Genomic DNA, 19,263 nt, shown 5'->3' on the forward strand with positions numbered 1-19,263 from the left:
ATTATACTGAATTTTTTTTTTGTGTTCCTAAAAATAGATATACTGGCCCCCAGACACACTGTTGTCCCTATATTTGACCCCCCCGAGTCAGAATAATTGCCCAGGCCTGTCCTAACGTACCGAACGCCTCCCTAGGGAGGTGTTTAGGGCACGTCCAACCGTTAGGAGGCCACGGGGAAGACCCAGGACACGTTGGGAAGACTATGTCTCCCGGCTGGCCTGGGAACGCCTCGGGATCCCCGGGAAGAGCTGGACGAAGTGACTGGGGAGAGGGAAGTCTGGGTTTCCCTGCTTAGACTGTTGCCCCCGCGACCCGACCTTGGATAAGCGGAAGAAGATGGATGGATGGATGTCCTAAAGTCTGTCGAGACGCTTAAAGGAAGATCAAAACGATCACTTTTTTGAGCAAAACTCTATATTGTCGGCCATAAGCACATGACCAAAACATTGGTAAAAGTTTCTATCTAGCAAAACTCGTCATTTTCTGCCATACAAACCAGACCTTAAACCAACTTTGTCATCTGTCAAATCAACAGCAGCAGCTCGCTCTTTCTCACTTCGCCAGAGATGCTTTTACAGCCACACAAAAAGTCGGACAACTCCAACACCACACAATGTGTAATTCCAGGGTGTTACCCTATGATTTATTAATCAAATGTGTGCTTATTCTACTGTCATTTATTAAGAATGTTTATTCATAAATATTAAACATGAAATGCCGTTATCATATTAAAGAAATACTAATAAAGGGATATATTTTTCAAACAGAAAGTTACAAGAATGATCCCATGCTTACATCTCATTGTGCAACATGTGAATGTTTTAATGGGAACTAAATGCGATGTCTGAAAAAGGTACTTATTATTTCCAAATCAAGACCCACACTCAGACATACAATACTTGTACATAGTTCATGAAAAACAATATATTTTTTTTTATTTTAAATGTAAGTGGGCCAAATCACCTACATTAGAAAATAATCTCAAGGTGATGACTGCTGTCATTTGAATATAATAAATCATTTAACCTGTTATTTAGTGAGGTGTGGCCACAGTGTGCACATCTGATGTTGCTCACATGTTCTCCACTGAATGCTCAAGGAGTTTTTGCATTTGCTTACACATGAAAAATTAGAGGGAACATTGACCCCAACCCAAACCCCCTTCTTCGGACTCCTTTGACGCTGACCCCCCACCCCCCGCGGTATAATGGACAACCTTTACATCACCCAGTTGCAAGTCTCAAGTTTTGAACGTAGTAATATATGCTTATGTTGCTTGAGGTTTCTTTCTGGTCTCGAACCGAGCCGCCTACCTTCTCATAGGAGCTGCTTTCCCCGCTTCGCCCGCCCCCATGTTGGCCTTTCCTTCCTACCTCTTTACAGGGCCCCGTCTGGTGAAGAAGACCCATCAGTCTTCCTGTTCCGTCTACCCCTGTATACGGTCTGTCTGTTCTTGTACTGAAAACAAGGTTTACTTTTTAAGTGCAATAACGATAAAGTTCTCTTTCCACGTCACTAAACAGTGGTCTCACATGACAGGGGAGGCGGAGCTTAAGGAAAGTACATCACTTTGCACTTTCACACAAAATCCCCAAGGGGTTTGAAAGGTGAAGACTTCTCATGTCTAGTGTGAGTGCGTGTGACAAAAAGACAGGGAAATAAAGTGCGTGTGTGCATTCAAACACATCATCAACATCTCTCGCAATCTGAACTTCATCCGGCGACTGTCACGCCTCTCGTTGATTTCCTGTCAGCGTTCACGCTGTGTTCCGCCTCGCACTATCTAGATTTTAGCACTTCAGCGGAAAAAGATTTAAAACAAATGTTTCAGCAAAGGTGTCATATTTCATTCGGCTGCATTTGCGTGCAACACAAAATAAAACAAAAAAAACACTCAACTTGATGGCAAATGCTGAACAGAAGACAGAAATGTTTCCAAAAACATGAATGACGAAATAGTTTGATGTTTAACAAAGTATTGACTCGTCTTTCATATTCTTCAACGTTAACTTCAGGTATGATGAAGATTCCAAACCGTATTCAATGTGTATGTTAGGTTGACTGTCAACTAAATTAAAAAAAAAACACAGTATTTCCGGACTACAGAAAATACTATATACTACAGGTATATGAACCAAACCCACTAAGGGGGCAAAAAAATATATTTTACCATATATTAGCCGCACCCAACAATGAGCTGCAAATATACCGTATTTCCTTGAATTGCCGCCGGGGTGCTAATTAATTTAAAACCTCTTCTCACTCCGGCAATTACCAAAGGCATGCGGTAAAAATTTGAATGTGATGTAAGCTAGGACCTAAAATCCTACTGAATAGCTCTTAATCTTCTTCCTTTTATGCGATTTCAAATTACCGGTATTGAAATCAGCCTCCTCCATTTTGAAAAAGATGACAGGGAAAGTGTCACTCCTGACGTCACGTGTTTGACCCGGCGGTAATACTAACCATGCGCTAATTATTTTGCGAAGCGAGTTTGACCTGGCAGTAATTCAAGGCAGGCGCATACTATATGCCCTGCGGCAATTCAAGGAAATAGCGGCGCCCGGACGGGCTGTGACATAGCGGAGCTCCTGCTAAAGATGGAACATTTGGCAGAAATACCGGACAATTCTGCAAACTTTATGGCTGGCTCACATCGTGGTCACTCCGTGATCACGTACGACCGCCAGACACTTCTGGATGTGGACATATCGGGCCGTTTTGGACTGATGGACGCGTGCTTGTTAGACCTGCTAACTAGCACGGGACTACTTTGGCGGCTACATCCAGCGGCCTGTGAAGCAGGGGAGTATAGTAGCAGCGGGGGCCGTCTACGGAGCAGGCGCCAGCGGTGTGATCGGAAACGCGGATGCCGAGCGGGGCTAAAAACAAAGCAGAAGGCTAATCCCCACAGAACACCACTTCCCTCCATCCTGAAGCCGGATTTAAATAGAAGATGCGAGACTACTGGTCTGGGTAAGGAGTCAGTTAAATTAGAACAAGTTTTTTCTGCTTTGATTGTTTCAGAGTTGGACATGTGTTCTACTGAGGTGGCAAACTATGATGCGTGCAGTTTATCAAAGCAACAAACAATCGGAACATGCGTTCTACTGAGTTGGCAAACTATGATGCGTGCAGTTTATCAAAGCAGCAAACAAACAATCGGAAAATTCCCGTCGTATCAATTCCTAGATATGGTCGTAATTATACTAAATGCACTGGGCATAATAAACATAACATTATTAATATTGCTACTACGGATAATTTGATCAAAAATTCCCTAAAACAGCCCACTACCTATAATATAGTTTTTTTAAACATAAGATCATTGTCTCCCAAAACGTTGTTAGTTAATGATATCATCAGAGACAACACTCTTAACGTCATCGGTCTCAGCGAAACCTGGCTTAAACCAAACTACTTTTTTGCGCTAAATGAGGCATGTCCTCCTAACTTTATACATGCGCATATTGCCCGTCCCCTTAAAAGGAGTGGGGGGGTCGCACTAATATACAACGAAAACTTTAACCTTAGTCCTAACATAAATAATACATATAAATCGTTTGAGGTGCTTACTATGAGGGCTGTCACACCGCTGCCTCTACAACTGGCTGTTATCTACCGCTCCCCAGGGCCCTATTCGGACTTTATCAATGAATTCTCAGAGTTCGTTGCTGATCTAGTGACGCACGCCGATAATATAATCATAATGGGGGACTTTAATATCCATATGAATACCCCATCGGACCCACCGTGCGTAGCGCTCCAGACTATAATTGATAGCTGTGGTCTTACACAAATAATAAATGAACCCACGCATCGCAACGGTAATACGATAGACCTAGTGCTTGTCACGGGTATCACCGTTTCCAAAGTTACGATACTCCCGTGTACTAAAGTATTGTCCGATCATTACCCTATAAAATTCGAGGTTCAGACGCATGTTCATCAAACGAATAATAATAATAATAACTGCTATGGCAGCCGCAACATTAATACGGCAACAACGACAACTCTTGCTGACCTACTGCCCTCGGTAATGGAACCATTCCCAAAGTATGTGGGCTCTATTGATAACCTCACTAACAACTTTAACGACGCCCTGCGCGAAACCATTGATAACATAGCACCGCTAAGGTTAAAAAAGGCTCCAAAAAAGTGTACCCCGTGGTTTACAGAAGAAACTAGAGCTCAGAAATTGTTATGTAGAAAGCTGGAATGCAAATGGCGCGCGGCTCAACTTGAGGTTCATCATCAAGCATGGAGTGATAGTTTAATAACTTATAAACGCATGCTTACCTTAGCTAAAGCTAAATATTACTCAAATGTCATCCACCGTAATAAAAACGATCCTAAATTTTTGTTTAGTACGGTAGTATCTCTAACCCAACAAGGGACCCCTTCTAGTAGCTCCACCCAATCGGCAGATGACTTTGTGCAATTCTTTAATAAGAAAATTGAAGTCAATAGAAAGGAGATGAAAGACACTGCGTCCCAGCTACAACTGGGTTCTATTAACACAGATACGACTGTATATACGGCGGATACTGCCCTCCAAAATAGTTTCTCTCGTTTTGAGGAAATAACATTAGAGGAATTGTTACAACGTGTAAATGGAATAAAACATAAGTCATCGTAGCTGCAGAAGCCAGCTCTCCAATCAGCTTAACAGACTCAATTACTATCAATTGCTATCTTCATCTCAGCCATACTTCACATCACCAGTCAAAACCTACCTGAGGGAGTTTAGTTCGTATACAGGACAGATAGCGGGCTATTCAGTCTGAGTAGGTTCAGGGCAAAAAGCAAGGTGCTTACATCCTCCGTTGCAGAGCTTCAGTACGCAGATGACAATGCTCTAGTTGCTCATTCTGAGTTGGACCTCCAGAACATCATGGATGCTTTTGTGGGAGCGTACCAACTCCTGGGACTTGACATCAACATAAAGAAGACTCAGATCCTTTACCAACCAGCCCCTGACACACCCTCCCAACCCCCCACAATTTATGTGGACAACAACATCTTGGAAAACGTGGAGCATTTCGCTTATCTTGGCAGTCATCTTTCAACGAGAGCTGTCATCGATGCAGAGATCCACCACCGCATAGGTTGTGCCAGCGCAGCTTTTGCTAAGCTCAGGAAAATAGTTTTTTAGAAGTGGGTCATCCAGACCAATATCAAGCGTATTGTCTATAAAGCTGTAGTTCTGCCCACTCTGCTCTACAGGGCTGATAGCTGGACCACCTACAGCAGACACCTGAACGCTCTGGAGCAGTACCATCAGCGATGTCCGCGCAAGATCCTCAGGATCACCTGGGAAGATAGGCTCAACAACAATAGTGTTCTGAAGGAAGCTAACATATCCAGCATCACCACAACTGTCATTCAGCACCAGTTGTGATGGACAGGCCATGTAATAAGCATGCCAGACAGTCGCCTTCCGAAACAGATGTTGTACGGACAACTGGTGGAAGGACAACGCACCCAAGGGGGGCAGAAGAAGCGGTATAAAGATAACCTCAAAATCCACCTGAGGAAATGCTGCTTCAACCTCGACACCTGGGAGGTGGCTGCCCACCAGTGGGATTTGTGGAGAAGGATGGTCCATGAAGGGACTGCACAATTAGAAAAGGACCTTCACCGTGCCGCGAAAAACCAAGAGGCAACAAAGAAAGGAGAGATCCACTACCAAAGCAGCTCCTCAGACCACCACCACCACCACTACTACCACCTCGACAATCACCCACATATCCCCCCACTGCAATAGAGTCTGTGGATCATGGATCGACCTTTACAGCCAACTGAGGACCCACGGATGACCAGACCCACCAACAGGAGCCATGACCCCAGGTGAGGATGCGAATGTAGATCGACCGGTAAATTTTTTTTACGACTTTCATTTTATTTATTTATTTTTATTTTTGTCCTGTCCAGCTTCTCAGGCAAATCATATAGTTGATGTACTAACCCCGTTTCCATATGAGTTGGAAAATTGTGTTAGAAGTAAATATAAACGTAATACAATGATTTGCAAATCCTTTTCAACCCATATTCAATTGAATGCACTACAAAGACAAGATATTTGATGTTCAAACTCAGAAACTTGTTTTTTTTTTGCAAATAATAATTAACTTAGAATTAATTTCATGGCTGCAACATGTGCCAAAATAGTTGGGAAAGGACATGTTCACCACTGTGTTACATCACATTTTCTTCTAACAACACTCAATAAACGTTTGGGAACTGAGGAAACTAATTGTTGAAGCTTTGAAAGTGGAATATTTTCCCATTTTTGTTTTATTTAGAGCTTCAGTCGTTCAACAGTCCAGGGTCTCAGCTGTCGTATTTTACACTTTGTAATGCGCCACACATTTTCGATGGAACACAGGTCTGGACTGCAGGTGGGCCAGGAAAGTACCCACATACCTTTTTTACGAAGCCACGCTGTTGTAACACTTGTCTTGCTGAAATAAGCAGGGGCGTCCATGATAACGTTGCTTGGATGACAACATATGTTGCTCCAAAACCTGTATGGACCTTTCAGCATTAATGGTGCCTTCACAGATGTGTAAGTTACCAATGCCTTGGCCACTAATACACCCCCATACCATCACAGATGCTGGCTTTTGAACTTTGCGCCTATAACAATCCGAATGGTTATTTTCCTCTTTGTTCTGGAGGACACCACGTCCTCTGTTTCCAAATATAATTTGAAATGTGGACTCGTCAGACCACAGAACACCTTTCCACTTTGCATCAGTCCATCTTAGGTGAGTTCGGGCCCAGCCAAGCCGGCGGTGTTTCAGGATGTTGTTGATAAATGGGTTTGGCTTTGCATAGTAGAGTTTTAACTTGCACTTACAGATGTAGCGACCAACTGTAGTTACTGACAGTGGTTTTATGAAGTGTTCCTGAGCCCATGTGATGATATCCTTTACACACTGATATCAGTTTTTGATGCAGTACCGACTGACGGATCAAAAGTCCGTAATATCATCGCTTACGTGCAGTGATTTCTCCAGATTCTCTGAACTTGTTGATTTTACGGACCGTAGATGGTAAAATACCTAAATTCCTTGCAATAGCTTGTTGAAAATGTTGTTCTAAAACTGTTCGACGATTTGCTTGCAAAGTGGTGACCCTCACCCCATTCTTGTCTGTGAATTACTTAGCATTTCATGGAAGCTGCTTTTATACCCAATCATGGCATCCACCTGTTCCCAATTAGCCTGCACACCTGTGGGGTGTTCCAAATAAGTGTTTGATGAGCATTTTTCCAACTTTAGCAGTATTTATTGCCAAATTTCCCAAATTTGTTGTCACGTGTTGCTGGCATCAAATTCTAAAGTTAATGATTATTTGCACAAAAAAAAAAAGTTTATCAGTTTGAACATCAAATATGTTGTCTTTGTAGCATATTCAACTGAATATGGGTTGAAAAGGATTTGCAAATCATTGTATTCCGTTTACATTTTCATCTCACACAATTTCCCAACTCATATGGAAACGGGGTTTGTACATACATATGTATGTATGTACATACATATATATGTATGTACATATATATATATATATATATATATATATATATATATATATATATATATATATATATATATATATATATATATATATATATATAAACACACATATATATTAGAGCTGCGAATCTTTGGGTGTCCCACGATTCGATTCAATAACGATTCTTGGGGTCGCGATTCGATTATAAATCGATTTTTTTCTGATTCAACGAGATTCTCGATTCAAAAACGATATTTTTCCAATTCAAAACGATTCTCTATTCATTCAATACATAGGATTTCAGCAGGATCTACCCCAGTCTGCTGACAAGCTAGCAGAGTAGTAGATTTTTTTTTAAAGATTTTATAATTGTAAAGGACAAAGTTTTATCAACTGAGTGCAATAATTTAAATTTGTTTCAACTATTAAACAAACCAAAAATATAATTAATTTTATCTTTGTGAAAACATTGCACAGAGTGTGTTGTCAAGCTTATGAGATGCGATGCAGGTCTAAGCCACTGTGACACTATTGTTCTTTTTTATTATTTTTATAAATGTCTAATGATAATGTCAATGAGAGATTTTTAATCACTGCTATGCTGAAATTATAACTGATATTGATACTGTTGTTGATAATATTCATTTTCGTTCCACTACTTTTGGTTTGTTCTGTGTCAAATGTTTGTCTCCTCTCAATTGCTCTGTTTACTGCAGTTCTGAGTGTTTCTGGGTCAGGTTTGGTTTTGGAAATGGATTGCATTGTTATGGTATTGCTGTGTATTGTTTTGTTGGATTGACATTTAAAAAAAAAAAAAAAATTAAAAAATAAAATCGATTTAAAAAAAAAAAAAGAGAATCGATTCTGAATCGCACAACGTGAGAATCGCTATTCGTATTCGAATCGATTTTTTGCCACACCCCTAATATGTATATATATATGTAAATATATGTATATTTACATACATGTATACAGTATATACAGTATATAATATATATAGTATATAAAGTATATAATATATTGTATACACAGTATATACGATACATATATAGTATATACAGTATACCGTATTTTTCGGACTACAAGTCGCAGTTTTGTTTTCAAAGTTTGGCCGGGGTGCGACTTTTACTCAGGCGCGACTTGTGTGAAATTATTATCACATTACCGTAAAATATAAAATAATATTATTTAGCTCATTCACGTAAGAGACTAGATCAGTGGTTCTTAACCTGGGTTCGATCGAAACCTAGGGGTTCGGTGAGTCGGCTTTAGGGGTTCGGCGTAGCCTCCGCCACGGAAGTATGGACACATCCTAATTATCGTGTAAATAAAAAATTCTCCCTGTCTGCGTATTATGGATACCCCCAAACAATGTTCCCTCTAATTTTCCATCTGATTTGTAGGTTTTTTGATTGATTGATTGATTGATTGATTGAAAATTTTACTAGCAGATTGCAAAGGAAGAGAATACATTATATGAAACTGTACAGTTTACACAGTAAAGTACATATTCTTTACAATTGACCACTAAATGGTAACATCCAAATAGGTTTTTCAACTTGTTTAAGTCGGTTCCACGTTAATCAATCCATGGTAATGTCTTTAAGGTGTGTAATTTGTTGTGAAATCATGCACTGTGTTGGTTTTGTTCTGTGTCACTGTGTCTGTGCACCAATAAAAAAAACATAAGTTTTTCTTGAATTTGAAAAAAAAAAAAAAAAAAATGTTTTTTTTTTTTTTTACTAAAGAAGGGTTCGGTGAATGCGCATATGAAACTGGTGGGGTTCGGTACCTCCAAGAAGGTTAAGAACCACTGGACTAGATGTATAAGATTTCATCGGATTTATCGATGACGAGTGAGAGATTGTTTGGAAAACCTATAGCATGTTTTATATGTTATAGTTATTTGAATGACTCTTACCATAATATGTTACGTTAACATACCAGGCACCTTCTCAGTTGGTTATTTATGCGTCTTATGAAGTACACTTATTCAGCCTGTTGTTCACTATTTTTTATTTATTTTAAATTTCCTTTCAAATGTATATTCTTGGTGTTGGTTTTTATCAAATAGATTTCCCCCAGAATGCGACTTATATATGTTTTTTTCCTTCTTTATCATGCATTTTTGGCAGGTGCGACTTATACGCCGAAAAAAAACTGAATATATATATATATATATACAGTATATAATATAATATTATATACAGTACATAATATAATATATATTATATACAGTATACAGTATATATTATATACAGTATATAATATATATACAGTATATACTATATATATATACACACATATACATACATGTACATATATATATATACTGTATGTATACATACATGTACATATATATACATACTGTATATATACATACATGTACATATATATATACTGTATATATACATACATGTACATATATGTATATATACTGTATATATACATACATGTACATATATATATATCCATCCATCCATCCATCCATTTCCTACCGCTTATTCCCTTTCGGGGTCGCGGGGTGCGCTGGCGCCTATCTCAGCTACAATCGGGCGGAAGGCAGGGTACACCCTGGACAAGTCGCCACCTCATCGCAGGGCCAATATATATACATATATATATATATATATATATATATACATATATATATATATACATATACATATATATATATATACATATATATATATATATATACACATATATACACATATATGTATATATATATATATACATATATATATATATATACATATATATATATATATATATATATATATATATATATATATATATATATATATATATATATATATATATATATATATATATATATATATATATGTATATATATACATAGAGTTTCCAATAATTTCTACAACTCTTATTTTTTGTGATAGAGTGATTGGAGCAGAAAACACATTCATGAAGTTTGGTTCTTTTATGAAATTACAAACTCCGTTTCCATATGAGTTGGGAAATTGTGTTAGATGTAAATATAAACGAAATACAATGATTTGCAAATAATTTTCAACCCATATTCAGTTGAATATGCTACAAAGACAACATATTTGATGTTCAAACTGAGAAACAGGTTTTTTTTGCAAATAATCATCCATCCATCCATTTTCTGCCGCTTATTCCCGTTCGGGGTCGCGGGGGGCGCTGGCGCCTATCTCAGCTACAATCGGGCGGAAGGCGGTGTACACCCTGGACAAGTCGCCACCTCATCGCAGAGCCAACACAGATAGACAGACAACATTCACACTCACATTCACACACTAGGGCCAATTTAGTGTTGCCAATCAACCTATCCCCAGGTGCATGTCTTCATTCACTTTAGAATTTGATGCCAGAAACACGTGACAAAGAAGTTGGGAAAAGTGGCAATAAATACTGATAAAGTTGAGGAATGCTCATCAAACACTTATTTGGAATATCCCACAGGTGTGCAGGTTATTCGGGAACAGGTGGGTGCCAGGATTGGGTATAAAAACAGCTTCCCAAAAAAAAGCTCAGTCTTTCACAAGAAAGGATGGGGCGAGGTACACCTCTTTGTCCACAACTGCGTGAGCAAATAGTCAAACAGTTTAAGAACAACGTTTCTCAAAGTGCAATTGCAAGAAATTTAGGGATTTCAACATCTACGGTCCATAATATCATCAAAAGGTTCAGAGAATCTGCAGGAATCGCTCCACGTAAACGGCATGGCCGGAAACCAACATTGAATGACCGTGACCTTCGATCCCTCAGACGGACGGCACTGTATCAAAAACAGACATCAATCTCTAAAGAATATCACCACATGGGCTCAGAAACACTTCAGAAAATCACTGTCGCTAAATACAGTTCATCGCTACATCTGTAAGTGAAAGTTAAACCTCCACTATGCTAAGCGAAAGCCATTCATCAACAGCATCCAGAAACACCGCTGGCTTCTCTGGGCTCGAGATCATCTAAGTGGAAAAGTGTTCTATGGTCTGATGAGTCCACATTTCAAATAGTTTTTGGAAATATTCGATATCGGGTCATCCGGTCCAAAGGGGAAGCGAACCATCCAGACTGTTATCGACGCAAAGTTAAAAAGCCAGCATCTGTGATGGTATGGGGGTGCATTAGTGCCCAAGGCATGGGTAACTTACATATCTGTGAAGGCACCATTAATGCTGAAAGGTACACACAGCTTTTGGAACAACATATGCTGCCATCTAAGCGCCGTCTTTTTCATGGACGCCCCTGCTTATTTCAGCAAGACAATGCCAAGCCACATTCAGCACTTGTTACAAGAGTGTGGCTTCGTGAAAAGAGTGTGGGTACTTTCCTGGCCCGCCTGCAGTCCAGACCTGTCTCCCATCGAAAATGTGTGGTGCATTATGAGGCGTAAAATACGACAGCGGAGACCCCAGACTGTTGAACGACTGAAGCTCTACATAAAACAAGAATGGGAAAGAATTCCACTTTCAAAGCATCAACAATTAGTTTCCTCAGTTCCCAAACGTTTATTGAGTGTTTTTAAAAGAAAATGTAATGTAACCAAGTAGTGAACATCCCCTTTCCCAACTACTTTGGCACGTGTTGCAGCCTTGAAATTCCAAGGTAATTATTATTTGCAAAAAAAAAAAAAGTTTATGAGTTTGAACATCAAATATGTTGTCTTTGTAGCATATTCCACTGAATATGGGTTGAAAAGAATTTGCAAATCATTGTATTCCATTTATATTTACATCTAACCCAATTTCCCAACTCATATTGAAACAGGGTTTGTTGTATGGGTCTACTGAGAAAGTGACCACATCTGCTGGGTCAAAAGTATACATACAGCAACATACATTATCAACTTCGGTGATGTAGAAAAGTCACAATCAAATCAAATTAGCCTCATGGCATGGACTCTTAACTTCATGTGAGTGATTATGATTGACGACAGCTGTTGACTTGTCTGAGCCTATTTAAATAGGGCTGATGTGATGCAGTCATTAGACTCGGTTACAAACGCGACAATGGGAAAGTCATAGGAACTCAGCACAGATCTGAAAAAACGAATCATTGACTTGAACAAGTCAGGAAAATCACTTAGAGCCATTTCAAAGCAGCTTAAGGTCCCAAGAGCAACTGTGCAGACAATTGTTCGTAAGTATAAAGTGCATGGCACAGTTTTGTCACCTGTCAGGAATCAACCGAGAACCACCAAAAGACAGGTCTGCAATGAATTGGAAGCTGCTGGAACACAAGCGTAAGCGTCCACAGTCAAGCGTGTTTTGCATTGCCATGGACTGAGAGGCTACCATGCAAGAAGGAAGCCCTTGTTCCAGAAGCGACACCTTAAAAGCCTACTGAAATAAGATTTTCTTATTTAAATGGGGATAGCAGGTCCATTCTATGTGTCATACTTGATCATTTCGCGATATTGCCATATTTTTGCTGAAAGGATTTAGTAGAGAACATCCACGATAAGGTTCGCAACTTTCAGTGTTAAGACCGGAAGTCACAGACGATGACGTCACACGTGTGGGGCTCCTCACATATTCACATTGTTTTTAATGGGAGCCTCCAACAAAAAGTGCTATTCGGACTGAGAAAACAACAATTTCCCCATTAATTTGAGCGAGGATGAAAGATTTGTGTTTGAGGATATTGATAGCGACGGACCAGAAAAAAAAAAATGATAAAAAAAAATAAGTTAGAAAAAAACAATCTTATTGCATTGGGACGGATTCCGATGTTTTTAGACACATTTACTAGGATAATTCTGGGAAATGCCTTATCTTTCTATTGTGTTGCTAGTGTTTTAGTGAGTTAAATAGTACCTGATAGACGGAAGGGTGTTTCCACGGGTGTCTTGACGCGCAGTGTCTCAGGGGAGTCAACGGCAGCTTCATGGACGGCACAAGCTCAGCTTTTCTCCGGTAAGAACTGACTTTTTAACCACAATTTTCTCACCGAAACCTGCTGGTTGACATTTGGTAGGGATCCATGTTGGCTTAACCGCGGTCTGATTCATTGGAAAGTTTCACCTCCAGGAATTTTAAACAAGGAATCACCGTGTGTTTGTGTGGCTAAAGGCTAAAGCTTCCCAACTCCATCTTTCTACTGTGACTTCTCCAATATTAATTGAACAAATTGCAAAAGATTCAGCAACACAGATGTCCAAAATACTGTGTAATTATGCGGTTAAAGCAGACAACTTTTAGCTGTGTGTGTGTGCAGCGCTCATATTTCATAACAGCCCGTGACGTCACGCGTACACGTCATCATTACGCGACGTTTTCAGGAAGAAACTCCGGGAAATTTTAAATTGCAATTTAGCATACTAAACCGGCCGTATTGGCATGTGTTGCAATGTTAATATTTCATCATTGATATATAAACTATCAGACTGTGTGGTGGGTAATAGTGGGTTTCAGTAGGCCTTTAAGGCTCGTCTAAAGTTTGCCGCTGATCACATGGCTAAAGATAAGACCTTTTGGAGGAAAGTTCTATGGTCAGATGAAACAAAAATATAGCTGTTTGGCCACAATACCCAGCAATGTTTGGAGGTGAAAAGGTGAGGCCTTTTATCCCATGAACACCATACCTACCGTCAAGCATGGTGGTGATAGTAATATGCTCTGGGCCTATTTTGCTGCCAATGTAACTGGTGTTTTACAAAGAGTAAATGGGACAATGAAAAAGGAGGATTACTTCCAAATTCTTCAGGACAAACTAAAATTATCAGCCTGGAGGTTGGGTCTTGGGCGAAGTTGGGTGTTCCAACAGGACAATGACCCCAAACACACATCAAAAGTGGTAAAGGAATGGCTAAATCAGGCTAGAATTAAGGTTTTACAATGGCCTTCCCAAAATCCTGACTTAAACACCATTGAGAACATGTGGACAATGCTAAAAAAACAAGTCCATGTCAAAAAACCAACAAATTCAGCTGAACAGCACCAATTTTGTCAAGAGGAGTGGTCAAAAATTAAACCAGAAGCTTGTGGATGGCAACCAAAAGAGTCTTTTTTGCATTGAAACTAGCCAAATCCATGAAGTACTTTATATTATATTCTATTCTATTAACATTGCTGTATGTGTACTTTTGACCCAGCCAATTTGGTCACATTTTCAGTAGTCACATAATAAATTCATAAAAGAATCAAAGTATGTGCTTCAATCACTCTATTACAAAAAATAAAGAGTTGTAAAAATTATACGAAAATCAAGACAGCCATGACATTATGTTCTTTACAAGTGTATGTAAACTTTTGATTACGACTATAAAAACAGAAAACAGATTCTAAATGCAGAAAGTCGTAGAAATTGGCGCAATGTGACTGAGATGCTGTTATTGAGAGGAGAAGGGGAAATCATGCCAGCCATGGGCATGGTTCATGGGTGGTGAGTTCACGGTAAACATGATTTCCCCTTCTCCTCTCACTGACAACATCTCAGTCACATTGCGCCAATTTCTACAACTTTCTGCTTTTAGATTCTGTTTTTACCGAACACCGACTCCATCGGCGATTCCGATGAAACATAAATCTGTGATTCTGTTTAATTCTGTTTAATTCTGTTTAATACCCAGAAGTGGGGTGTTAAGAGTTGGACTCCAATTGGCTGTTCCGCCTGGTCTTTTTTAAGGCTTTGCAGCAGTACAAGAATGAATGTGACAGCGCGCGGGTCAGCTGGGTTTAAAAAAAGTACCAATAACCGTATCATTAGACATTTTAACCGTCTGCTTTGACCAAGCCAATTACCTAAAAATACTGGTACTCGGTATGCATCCCAAAATCAAGACTGTTTTAAAAAATGGTCGATATATGCTCAAATAACGGTTATTACTCTGTTACATTCATCGTGATGTATCAAATGTGCTTTTTATCACAAATTGGAGCCTGGCACTCTCTGCAGTTTAGTAAATTAGCGTTTTTGGGCATTTTACAACTGAATATTTAGGGAAATTGATTAATCAGGTGTAGTTTGTATTGAGTAATTGTCCTGTCAGTCATCTAGCTTATATGTGCTGTAAGAACATCACCATCATCACCCATCGCCTCGGGGGCAAGACTCCAGGGGCGCCCTGCAGCCCCCTCATTATGAAGCACCCGGCCTTCCTGCGGCTTATTACAGGTGAAGAAGAGGAGCGACTGATCCGACTCCTTTATTATTCATCAAGACGACGCTGAGAAGCATTCGGCTTCAGCGCCAAACCAATGAGGGGTAAGGTGAGGAGGAGAGGGGCCACTCTTGGGGCCATCTGATCCATCTCACTCTGGCATCTCGCCGACAACCCAACCAGGAGGTCGACATGCAAAGAGAGCATGCAGGAGGCAGTGAAGAAGAGGAAGATGAAGGCAAGTGGAGATGGGTGAGGAATGAGAAGCGGCAAGGTGGTGGAGGAGATGGATGTGAAAAAGTCAAACACGTGATGAGTCACATGACATCTCTCAACAACTGAAAGCAACCAGTATGGAAGTATTAGCAGAGCAAAACCCAATTCACATCTGTCTGTATAGCAGTGTGTGTGTGTGCTTGCGTGCGCGTGTGTGTAATCCAATTTATCAACTTTTGTGTGGGTGTACTAACGTGTGTCTGTATATCGATCTGTGTGTGTAATCCAATGTACGTGTGTGTGTACTAATGTGTGTCTGTATATCAATCTGTGTGTGAGTAATCCAATTTACGTGTGTATGTACTAACGTGTGTGTATATATACCCATCTGTGTGTTTGTGTAATTAAATTAACATGTGTGTGTGTACTAATGTGTGTCTGTATATCAATCTGTGTGTGTACTAACGTGTGTGTGTGTAATACAATTTATGTCTGTAATTCAATTCACGCGCGCGCGCGTGTGTGTGTGTGTGTGTGTGTGTGTGTGTGTGTGTGTGTGTGTGTGTGTGTGTGTGTGTGTGTGTGTGTGTGTGTGTGTGTGTGTGTGTGTGTGTGTGTACTAACGTGTGTCAGTATATATATGTGTAATCCAATTTACATGTGTGTGTGTGTACTCAAGTGTGTGTCTGTATATCAATCTGTGTGTGTAATCTAATTTTCATGTGTGTGTCTGAATATCAATCTTTGTGTGTAATCCAATGTACGTGTGTGTACTAATGTGTGTCTGCATATCAATCTGTGTGTGTGTGATCCAATTTACATGTGTGTGTGTACAAACGTCTGTCTGTATATCAATCTGTGCGTGTGTAATCCAATTTGTGTGTGTGTAATAATGTGTGTGTCTGTATATCAATCTGTGTGTGTGTGTGTACTGATGTGTGGGTATGGCAATCTCGCTGTGTATAATCCAATTCACACGTGTGTCTGTATATCGATATGGGTGTGAAAATCCAGTTTACGTGTGTGTGTAATTCAATTCAGACTTGTGTGTCTGTATATCAATATTGGTGTGTATAATACAATTTACGTGTGTGTGTACTACTGTGTGTGTGTGTGCGTGTAATTCAATTCACATGTGTATGTCAGTATATCAATATGGGTGTGTATAATCCAATTCACGTGTGTGTATACTAATGTGTGTGTCTGTATATCAATCTGTGTGTGTGTAATCCACTTCATGTGTTAATACTCGTGTGGTTGTCTGAATATCAATCTGTGTGTGTAATCCACTTGATGTGTGTGTGTGTGTGTGTGTGCGTGTGTGTGTGTGTGTGTGTGTACACGTGTGGTTGTGTGTATATCAATCCACTGAGATCAATTTGGAATTCATTTTTGGAACAATTTGTCTGTAAAATTCCATCATAACTTCGAATCCTCGTCGACACGAGCGTGGCCATGTACAGCGCTAACATTACAGTCACATTTTGTCGTATTAGCTTAGCTAACGTCTGTCCCGCGTCAAGAATGTGTGCTCAGGTAAAACAACTGAGTTCAAACTTGTGAAACTGTTTGGAAAGACAATTGCAGGTGCGCAAACAACCAGTGCTCGGCTTCCCACCGGGGACTGCCGGCGTGCTAAAAATACACGCCAGGCATCCGCGTCGCATGCAGGCTCCCCGCAGAAAACACGCTTCTTTTTTTTTTTAATGCCAGCCGCAGTGCGCCATAACAGTGTCGGGAAGTTTCACTCTCGGGGGAGGCGGAATTTTTCTGGAACATCAGGCCTCACAGCGACCTGGAGACGTAAACAGCTGGGGTGGGAGCGGGTGGGACTTGTTTTATGACAACACCACGACTGGAGACTCGATTTGAAACGTGTAGCGTTTGAAGCAAGAAATGAGGTTGTGTACCTAATGAAAGGGCCGTTGTAGGACCGATATCATGCGGACTTGACACAGTAAATCTTTCTCAGTCATCGCTTCAATCGATAAGACATTAGAGCAGTTCCTGAAGAGACGGCACACAGCCAGAGAGATCCATCATGGCTCGGGGCACTCACACCCACTAGTCTGTTCACGTCACATGACCTATGACCTTGACCTTGTCGAGGAGCAATGCTATACTAATCATTTCCCATCGTAATTTTTTTTGTAAACAAAATTATTTATTGTTAAATGCCACTTTATTTTATTGTGGCCCGCCATGGCATTTTATTGTTGGCTCGGGGCTCGGTTGGTAGAGTGGCCGTGCCAGCAACACAAGAGTTCCCGGTTTGATCCCTGCTTCCGCCATCCTCGTCACCGCCGTTGTGTCCTCGGGCAAGACACTTACCCACCTGCTCCCAGTGCGGCCCACACCGGTTTTCACTATGTAAGGCAGTGATTCCCAACCTTTTTGTATCCGCGGACCGGTCAACGCTTAATAATTTGTCCCGCGGCCCGGGGGGGGTCCTTTTTTTTTCTTTTCTTTTTTTTCTTCTTCAACATGAAAAAGGGACGTTTTTGTCAAGAAAAAGGGAGTTTTTTGTGGTTGGTGCACTATTTGTAAGTGTATATTGTGTTTTTTATGTTGATTTAATTAAAAAAAAAAAAAAAAAAACTTTTTTTTTTATAAAAGATTCTTCCGCGGCCCGGTGGTTGGGGACCACTGATGTAAAGCACTTTTAATCACTAGAGAAAAGCGCTATATAAAAATATAATTCACTATTTTATAGTGACCCGCTATCTCGTTTTATTGTTTCCTGCCACGTCAATGTATCCTGGCCAGCCACAGCATTTTATTGTTGACCGCCACATTATTTCATTGTGACCTGCCGCGTCTTTTAATAGTGGCTGGCTTGCTACATCATTTTATTGTTGAATGCCATATCAGAATAGTAGTTCTGATTGGCTCCCGGGCCCTCTCCCATTCTGGCCCTATAGATGGATTGGATAGATTCCTAACTTGTCCCACCAGCCAAAAGACAAAATTAAATATGATCTCGTTTGATAATCTCTTTATTGTCAATTTTCGTCAACGTGCGTTTGTTTTGATTCATTATTGTCCTACTTTAGGAAGCAGCCAAATTGGACAGAACACTGTTCACCAGCTAGCATTCGTAGCAAGACAATTATACTAAATCGCTTGTCAGACAATAGTGTTGACTCCTTTTCAGTGGATAGAAAACCTTTACTTGCTGTACACTGACTACTCTAAAATACAGTTGACTTACTATAGTAGTGTCCCATGGCAAGATCGAATAAAATCGGTTTTGCAGATGCCTGTTGTTAAGATCTTCAGTGTAAACACTTGTGTTGTGTACTGTACTCACCTGAAGAAGGTGACAAAGAACTGGACCAGGTCCATGAAGTTACTGTGCTGCGAGAAAGCGATCTGTGGAGGAAAAACAGCAGGTGACACGTGTTCTTTCATAATTAGTGCTCAACACTCC

At 40.1% G+C, this 19,263-nt stretch overlaps 1 protein-coding gene across 1 annotated transcript in view; it reads right to left on the reverse strand.

Annotated features, from left to right (window-relative positions):
• atrn (attractin) overlaps positions 1-19,263 on the reverse strand; it is a 192,178-nt gene that overhangs the window by 66,270 nt on the left and 106,645 nt on the right. The window contains exon 25 of the mRNA XM_061894846.1: positions 19,144-19,205. Within this exon, the coding sequence (XP_061750830.1) occupies positions 19,144-19,205 (62 nt within the window). The remainder of the gene's footprint in view (positions 1-19,143; positions 19,206-19,263) is intronic.

This window comes from Nerophis ophidion, linkage group LG03, assembly GCF_033978795.1.
Source record: "Nerophis ophidion isolate RoL-2023_Sa linkage group LG03, RoL_Noph_v1.0, whole genome shotgun sequence".
Classification (NCBI taxonomy): Eukaryota; Metazoa; Chordata; class Actinopteri; order Syngnathiformes; family Syngnathidae; genus Nerophis; species Nerophis ophidion.